This window comes from Eptesicus fuscus, chromosome 18 (genome assembly GCF_027574615.1).
Source record: "Eptesicus fuscus isolate TK198812 chromosome 18, DD_ASM_mEF_20220401, whole genome shotgun sequence".
Lineage (NCBI taxonomy): Eukaryota > Metazoa > Chordata > Mammalia > Chiroptera > Vespertilionidae > Eptesicus > Eptesicus fuscus.
Window position 1 is genome coordinate 24,848,084 of NC_072490.1, and position 8,551 is coordinate 24,856,634.

General features: G+C 46.1%; 1 protein-coding gene across 9 annotated transcripts in view; it reads right to left on the reverse strand.

Annotated features, from left to right (window-relative positions):
- The window catches only part of CAPN7 (calpain 7), a 41,973-nt gene extending 39,420 nt beyond the window's left edge, over positions 1–2,553 (reverse strand). For all 9 annotated transcript variants that reach the window (XR_003613381.2, XR_008554455.1, XR_008554454.1 and 6 more), the window contains exon 1: positions 2,194–2,553. Coding sequence is in view for 3 of the 9 variants with exons in the window: in XM_054708022.1 (XP_054563997.1) it covers positions 2,194–2,541 (348 nt within the window). In the remaining 6 variants the exon portion in view is untranslated. The remainder of the gene's footprint in view (positions 1–2,193) is intronic.
- Positions 2,554–8,551: the final 5,998 nt, after the last annotated feature.

Below are 8,551 nucleotides of genomic sequence, written 5' to 3' on the forward strand. Positions count from 1 at the left end.
AAAATTATCTACCTTAAAATGGTGAACTGAGCCTTAAAGGCATTAGAACAGATAACAAGATCCAATAAAATAAGGTAAAACTAAATGTCAAGAAAAGATTACAAGAACTTATAAAGCTTAATTATCTTATAGTGGGAAGAAAATCTTTCTCCACAGAAAATACTGCCAAATGGTGTCAGTTTAAAGCAGGTTTCAGCTGTATGAAATCAACTTATTTTAATTAAGAAACTCCGGATTCACCTTCCAGCTATTCATTCCCTAACTTCCACAGCCAATTATGCTGTGGCTAATGAGGAAGAGCTGCCATTCTTCCCATCACTTCAGGATGGTTACCAATGCTACCACTTAGAAGGACCAGAGAGAGACTTCTCCAAACTGCAACATCTTCTCTGCAGTAACCTAAACATGTACACTCCATGAAACCGCATGGCTAATTGTCTGGATCCAAAGAAGCCATCCACTGACTATCACTTTTTGAATCCAGTTATTGGAGCAGGAGTTGTTTCATTAAACCTAACAAAATCAGTAACAAACAAAAATTATTGATTTTGATCCAAATGGAAATTCAGTCTAAAAGCTGTGGGGGTACAAAAGCTATGATTTCCTCAGATTCTGTAACTCAATTATTTCAGGGGAGAAAAAAATAACTTCACATGCACCATCATTATCTAAATACATTATAGCTACACTTAACTTCAATAAATTAATGTAATATACATGTGTATAAATATATATTTTACCTCTTTAATTACCTTGCATGTAAATATCGATTTTCAAATTATTTTGCTTAACAAAGCAAATTTTAAAAATTGCTGGTATCAATTTTATTTTACTCATTTCATTTCTATTTGAAAGTTATTAACATTAAGGAATCCCATACAGAACAGTATGACGAAAGTAAGCACTAAATATCTCATAAAGTTTATGTAAATAGTTCCTAGGCGCACAACCACGCTGACTTTCTCAAAGATAATAAATTTTTCCCAATGACATGCACATAAATCCTATAGCAAAACAAGAGGCACTGCACAGTATATTCTTTCACTTTAGAAAAAACTATTTTATATGGCAGTATTTTAATCTATAAATATTTACCAGTTGTTTCACAAAACTAAGAGACAGAATTTCTACTTTTAAAGAAATAACACCTTCATGAAATTGTCCAAAAAAAAAAAAAAAAAGTCTAAACGAAATGATTCTGAACAAAACAAGTCTCCAAATACGAATTATAAAATGAAGGCAATAAAATATTAATCTGAGAAAAGCAAACCATACACTACTAATAGCATATCCGTTCATGGAAAAAAAAATTACTACTACTAGTCTGACAACATTTCTAAAAAAAAAAAAAAAAGTGACAATATGATCAAGATACAGCCGCCTCCACAAGGAGGAAGAAGGCTGATTAGGGCTGGAGGGGTGTGTTTGCAAATCCTCAAGATTGAAGAGCAGAGGGTGGACTGTAGAAGCGCACACTCTGATTTAATAATTCTGCCCCGAGTAATTGATATAAAAGACATGTGTAAAGAATGAATGACAAGGGTATTAATCGAACCATTCCTTATGATGCTAAAAAACCAGAATGATGCTAAAAAACAAACAAACACATAAAGGAATGCTATGCATCTGCTAAGATATTACAGAAGTAAATTTAATGACTTAATCAAGTTCAAATGAAAACAGGTTATACATAGTATCAACGGTAGGATCCGTTTGTTTGAAAAAAGGGGGGTTACACACACATGCGTCGAAACACAAGCGCAAAAATATACCATCAAATGCTAGGATAAAAGACGTTTTCTTTAAAAATGTATTTTCTTTTCTTCAGCGAACATGCATTTTTTGGGTATGTATTAGAGACCACTTCCCAGGAGCCGCCAATGAGCACCAAGTGACAGAATCAGCTGGCGGCTAACTACCCACCCCTAACGACTGCGGCCACAGCAGCCCAGGTGGGCACGGCCAGTCCGGACGGCAACCAGAGAAGTGGTCACCCCAAAGCTGTGAGCAAACTTCCCCCTCGTGGCAGAAGCCCCGGTGGCAGAAGCCCGGGTGGGCATGGGGGTGCCTGGTGCCCGAGAAGGAAAGCAGGAAGAGCAGAGGGTAAAGAGCAGAGGCTCGTGGGCCCGGTCGCCTCGGTACCTGGACCCGCCCCTGGGCCGCTCCGACGGACTCCCGCGATCCCCAGCTCACCTTGTAGTAAAACACCGCCTCCGCATAGCGCCCTTCGTGGTCGCGCTGCACCGCCAGCCGCGCGAACTGCACGGCGTCCCGCTCCAGCGCCGACGAGTCCATGGCGCCGAGGCCCCGCACCTGGCGGGGGAGCGAGGCCCTGACGCAGAGGCGCTTCGCCGACCGTGGCGCACCAGGGAGCCGGGGCCAGGACTTCGGGGCACCGAGGAAGGGCCAACGAAGTTTTCCTTTCGGCAGCCGCGTAAAGAGAATGGGGCTTCCCGGCTCGGGCCGCCGTGACGCCGCGCCCCTACGGCGTAGCTCCGGCACCCAGCCCGTGGGGGCGGCCCCACTCCGCGGCCTCCGCATCTCCCGCCCCGCCCACCAGGCCACACTGAGCAAGCGCAGCCTGGCCCTCGGGAGTTTCTCTGGGGCTGGGGCAGCGCAGGCCGGACTCCTCGCGGGAGTTCAAGGAGGTGGGCGGGGCCATGCCGGCGTGCAAGGCGCGCACGTGACCGCCACGGCTCCCGGGATTGGGGCGGAAGTACCAAGTCGGGGCCCAGTACGCTTTCGCCGTCTACGTGGAGGTGGCCGGGCCGCTGACGCTGTTGCTGGGGCCTCGCCGGGGCAGGGGCGCATGCGCCTTCCAATTATATTTTTTTTCTACCAGCTAAAGGGAAGGCTCAAAGAGCCAACAAAAAGCATTTTCGACCATCATCTGGACAGAAATTTTAAAAATAAGGGACTTCAAATAAAGACATCCATAAGATATGTAGGATTCTTTTTAAAAAATATATTTTATTGATTTTTTACAGAGAGGAAGGGAGAGGGATAGAGAGCTAGAAACATCGATGAGAGAGAAACATTGACCAGCTGCCTCCTGCACACCCCCCCACCGGGGATGTGCCCACAACCAAGATATATGCCCTTGACCAGAATCAAACCTGGGACCTTTCAGTCCGCAGACCAACACTCTATCCACTGAGCCAAACCGGCTTCGGCTGTAGGATTCTTTTAAGGTACCCATTAATAACGTTTATTTTCCACAAACTGAATCATGACCCAGTTCACAGCACCTCTAGTGTATACCCTAAGTACTGATTGAATTGTCAACAAACAATATATTTTCACTTGTAGGTATCCTTATTTCAATGCTGTTGTGATAACATAATTAGGTGATTATTTCATGAATGTCTACTCTCCCTAAAAGTCTGAATTCAAGTAATAATAAAAATGAACTAGGGATAGTCACAACAATATAGAAGAAACACAAAATTCATGCTGAGTTAAAGAAGCAAGACGCAAGAGTACATATAGCATGAGTCCGTTGATAAGACACAAGTGTAATCAATAATGCTGGAAATCAGATCAATGACTGGGAAGGGAACGTTTGGGGTGATGGGAATGTCTTGATGGTGGTGGTGCCAAATGTATCCATTTGTCAAAACCCTCCACCCTACATTTTAAATGTGTGCTTTTAATTCATTCTTAATTACACCTCCATGGATTTTTAGTCAGTTGGGCTGTGTTTAAATGAAACCAGTTTCTTAATTTCTTCACTCTCTCTTCATATTTAGAGAGGTTAATAATGATAACTATTCCGCCAGCCTGTTGTAAAGAACACAGGTGAAAAGAATTTGACCCTCCCTGGTACAAAGATGGTTCTCATCCTACAGTTTCACAACTAATGCAGGGATGATTTCTGACCTTAACAGTTTTATTCCAGTACTAGTGACCCGGTGCATGAATTCGTGCACATTAAAAGGGGATTAATTAGAGGAAATAATTTAATATTGCTATTTGCCCTTTCTCAATAATAGAAGTGTCAGAGATGAAAGAAAATTAGTAAAATGTATATGAAAACCTTCCTCCAGTCAGAGTCTGGGGCTCACCATGGGACCCAGAGTCAAGTCCCCGCCCACCCACATGCACCTCAAAATCGAGTGAGACCTAGACCCGGCCGCCCCCCCCCCCCCAATTTGGCTAGATCCAGACTCGGCCAGTCCCACCCTTGTCAAGCCCTGCGGGCAGGGGGCATAGTCTCAGGTCCCCTGGCCTGGCGCCAGGACAGGGGGTGTGGCCTGAGGTCCCCCCAGCCCAGACCGGGGCGGGGGCGTGCCTTGAGGTCCTCCATCAAGCTCCGCCAGGTAGGGGACACGACCTGAGATCCCCTGTCAAGCCCCGCTGGGTGTGGGGCATGGCCTGAGGTCCCCTGTCAAGCCCTGCCAGGTGTGGGGGCACAGCCTCAGGTCCCTGGGCCCAGCACCGGGAGGGGGGGCACAGCCTCAGGTCCCCCATCAAGCCCTGCTGGGCGGGGGTGTGGCCTGAGTTCCCCCGACCCAGCACTGGGGGTGCACCTTGAGGTTCCCCGTCAAGCCCCATTGGGTGAGGGGCACGGCCTGAGGTCCCCTGTCAAGCCCAGCCAGGCAGGGGGGCACAGCCTCAGGTCCCCCGGCCCAGTGCTGGGGCGGGGGGCACAGCCTGAGGTCCCCCGGCCTGGTGCTGGGGTGGGGGCGGGGCTTGAAGTCCCCTGTCAAGCCCCACCTGGTGGAGGGCACGGCCTGAGGTCCCCCGGCCTGGCACTGGGGAGGGGAGAGCAGCCTGAGGTTCCCTAGCCCAGCACCAGGACAGGAAGCGCACCTTGAGGTCCCCTGTCAGCCCTGCCGGGTGGGGGGCACAGCCTCAGGTCCCCTGTCAAGCCCCACGGGGGCGGGGGAGGGCATAGCCTCAGGTCCCTGCTGATTGCTCCTTAAGGCTCCTTATGGGAACTTGTCCTCAGCTGTGGGTGCATCCATCTTTGTGATAGAGTGATGGTCAATTAGCATATTCCCTCTTTATTAGATAGGATTAAGCACAAGCCTTGGTAAAGAGCAGATGCTCAGTAAGTATTTTAAAATGTTGAATGAGTGAATTCCCTATTAAGTATATTCAATGTGCTGTCGTTCTCTATCTTGATTCTGAAGAATGAAATATAAATTCCCTAGCACAGAGTAGAGGTCCTTTAGATGGAACATGTGTTCAGACCACATTTTCAAAGAGTTTGCAGTCACTAGAGCAGCTGAATGCGGTTTTACTCACTCAAAACTGGACTTCTATGTCTAATGCTCCCTCTCTAATCACAGCTTGTAGAATTCCTAGTCCATCTTGAAGGAAGCCTTTCCTAGCATTCCAGGTAATTGTGATCTCTCCTTGAACTTATATACTCCCTATACATTTAATCTTTATTCCTTATTCATTTATTCAGTGAACACTGAATGTCTACTTTGTACCAGGCACAGAGCTACACACTGAAGACACAAACACTTGTAGTATATTATGAATGTACTACAATTTATTGATATATTTACTACTGAGGAGTATTTGGTGATTTCTATGTGGTGTTATTATTAATGCAGAGACCACACTTTGAGAACCATTGCTCTAGAGAACAAAGGAGGCCTGGGAAGCTCAAAGCCTGTTCCCAGCCAACACTCCTGACCATGGCTCCCTGGCCTTGACATTCTAGTGCTCAGGAAGAGAGCACATCATGCTAAAGATGCCAGGACAGGGAGAGTCAGTCCCTTCCGTGCAGCCCCATCTCTGCTGTGTGGGTCCATGTTCTCGAAGCTTCCTCCCTCCCTTCCTTCCTTCCTTCCTTCCTTCCTTCCTTCCTTCCTTCCTTCCTTCCTTCCTTCCTTCCTTCCTTCCTTTCTTCTTATGTCTTCTATGACCCTTCAGGATACTTTGCTTTTGACCCTGCAGTGTGTCTGAACACTGCTTTTTCAGGTTAGGCCCCACCATCTCACTTTTGTAAGGACACAAAGCTGATCCTGAGGTGCACCCACACCCCCTCCAGATGCCATCCCTGATGCTTCAGTCCCTGACTTCTTACAAAAATCGCTAACTCAGTGACCTCCTTTCCTTCCCATGTAATGGGAAAATGGAATAATGTCCCTCCCCACAAACACCAGCTGTGACTTCCCACATGGGAAGAGCAAAAATAATTGTTGGTCCTTGCTTTCTTGGTTACGTTGGCTCACTTACTCTGATAAGAGACCGCTTTTTACGTCATTGACAGATTGGGAACGGGTTTTCCAATTAGATAAAAATGTCTTCTATAATCCTGCCTGGGGACAGAGGTAGAAATGGAGGGGACAACCGTGTGTCAAGGGCCCATATCTTCAGGAATTTGAGCACACAAACTAAAGTTTGGTATATGCTCGTGATGAAAAGGAGGGTGTTATATTTCAATAAAAAAGCCCCAAAATGAGAAGGGCCTTGTGGTGCAGCTACCTTGTCAGTACCTCAAAATGAGACGATTGAATTAATTCATGCTATAAATGCAAGTGCAATTCCCATCCTTGCCCTTTGTCTACAACATTCCTTAATTTACGTATATTTAGGAGACATCCCTCTCCTCGTTGGAAGCACTTGAAATGTGGCTAGTCCAAATTAAAATGTACTATTAAGTATAAAATTTATACCAGATCCCAAACACTTAGTACAAAAGAAAATATAAAATATGTAATTATTTTTATGTTGATTACATGTTGAAATAACACTATTTTAAATTTATTTTATTAAGTAAACTGTATTTTAAAATAAGTCTCACCTGCTTTGCTTCCTTTTTTATGTGTTTACTAGAAAATTTAGAATTACACATTTGGCTAACATTCTATTTCTTTTGTCAGCATTATTCTAAGACATTCCATCAGGGCATTTCAGACTGAACATATGCTTTTCAAGCAACTACTTAGTGGTATTCTAATCACATGTTACATGTTGGTTCTCGGGGAATCAGAGGCTAAAGTATTGGAAATATTCGTGAAAGAAAGTGGGGAGAAAAAAGATTGGGAAGGGGAACTGTTAGCCTGCCATGCAGACCTGACAGAGTCTCCTTCAGTCTTCTGGGGACCTCCAGAGCCAATGCTGTTCTTTAGAGGTGCCCTCCTTGGTACAGATGTCCAGGCTGCCTTGCTCAGTTATTGGTTGGGGGCTGTTCCAAGAAGAGCATGCCTCCCGTTGAAAGTGGAAACCGGCATGACTCTCAGCTAACCACACTCTTCTCAGCCTGGCAGGGAGTTCTTTCTGGAAGGGCATTCTGAGCAGAGCAGAGCAGAGCCTGTCAATGCTCAAAGTTGTCTCATGATATCTATATATATGAAAGGCTAAGCAACTGTTGGACTGTCTGACCAGCTGGTAGGTGTGACGTGCACTGATCACCAGGGGGCAGATGCTCAATGCAGGAACTGCCGAGCTGTGGTGACTGGGCAGTGGCAGTTCCAGCAGTGATGTACCCCAGAACCAGAGAGGAGGGAGCCCGATTCCTCACGAGGCTGCACGATTCCACCTTCGGCTGTGGATTATATTGTTGCTGGGACACTGTCGGCCCCAAATCTGGTTTACTGCACACTTGCGTTTGTGTTCCACACCCTGTATGACAGCAACTTTGCAGAGTGCCCTCTTGCACTCTGGGACCCCTTGGGGGGATGTTGGAGAGCCGGTTTCAGCCCGATCCCCACAGGCCAGGCCAAGGGACCCCCACCGTCCCACTCACTCTGCAGACGCCCTTTGAGCTGTGGTGCTGCCCCAGGTGCGGCCAGCTGGGAAGGGACCATGGGAGGTTGGCTCCAGGGCATGTCTAGCCCATCTCGACCAGTCCCACCCTGCCAGCCACCTTCTAATTAATTTCCTTTCAATGTGCATGAATCCGTGCACCAGGCCACTAATTTAGAAATGATTAGAATTACTTGTTACTGAATAATCAGAGATTTGCACGACAATATTTGAACTTCTGGCTTCTCTTACAGGAAAACCACTAGGCCCATATGCCTTTCTGGAAGCAACTGTCTAGAACTGAGCAGTGGGACATGGACTCTCCAACTCCCCCCAGCTCAGCCTTCTTCTCACTGACACTCTTTGCCTGGGGGAAGGAGCTTATGTGCCTTGAGGAGTTCCAGGGAGGCTTCAGACTGGAAAGCCTTGTACTCTGAATCGCCTAGTGCAAAGTTTATAGCAGGTGTGAAATAAATGTTTATTAATGGATAAAGGAGTGCCTCAAGTCCCTTTCTTCTAAGGCAACATGGTATGCTGCTCACATGTAGTTCCCCCAAAAGACACTAGGTGGTAGTGTGTGCTCAGAAATTCACCCATATCTGCGCTGTACACAAAAGATGAACATTAACATCTCATTTTCTTGTCATGGGGATGTAAAATACTGCATAGGGAATATAGTCAATGATATTGTAGTAACCAGACATGGTGTCAGGTGGGTACTAGACTTATCAGGGTGATCACTGTAAATTACCTAAATGTCTAATCACTGTGTTGTACACCTGAAATGAATATACTATTGTATGTCAATGATAATTGAAAAATAAAAAACTATTTAAAAATATTC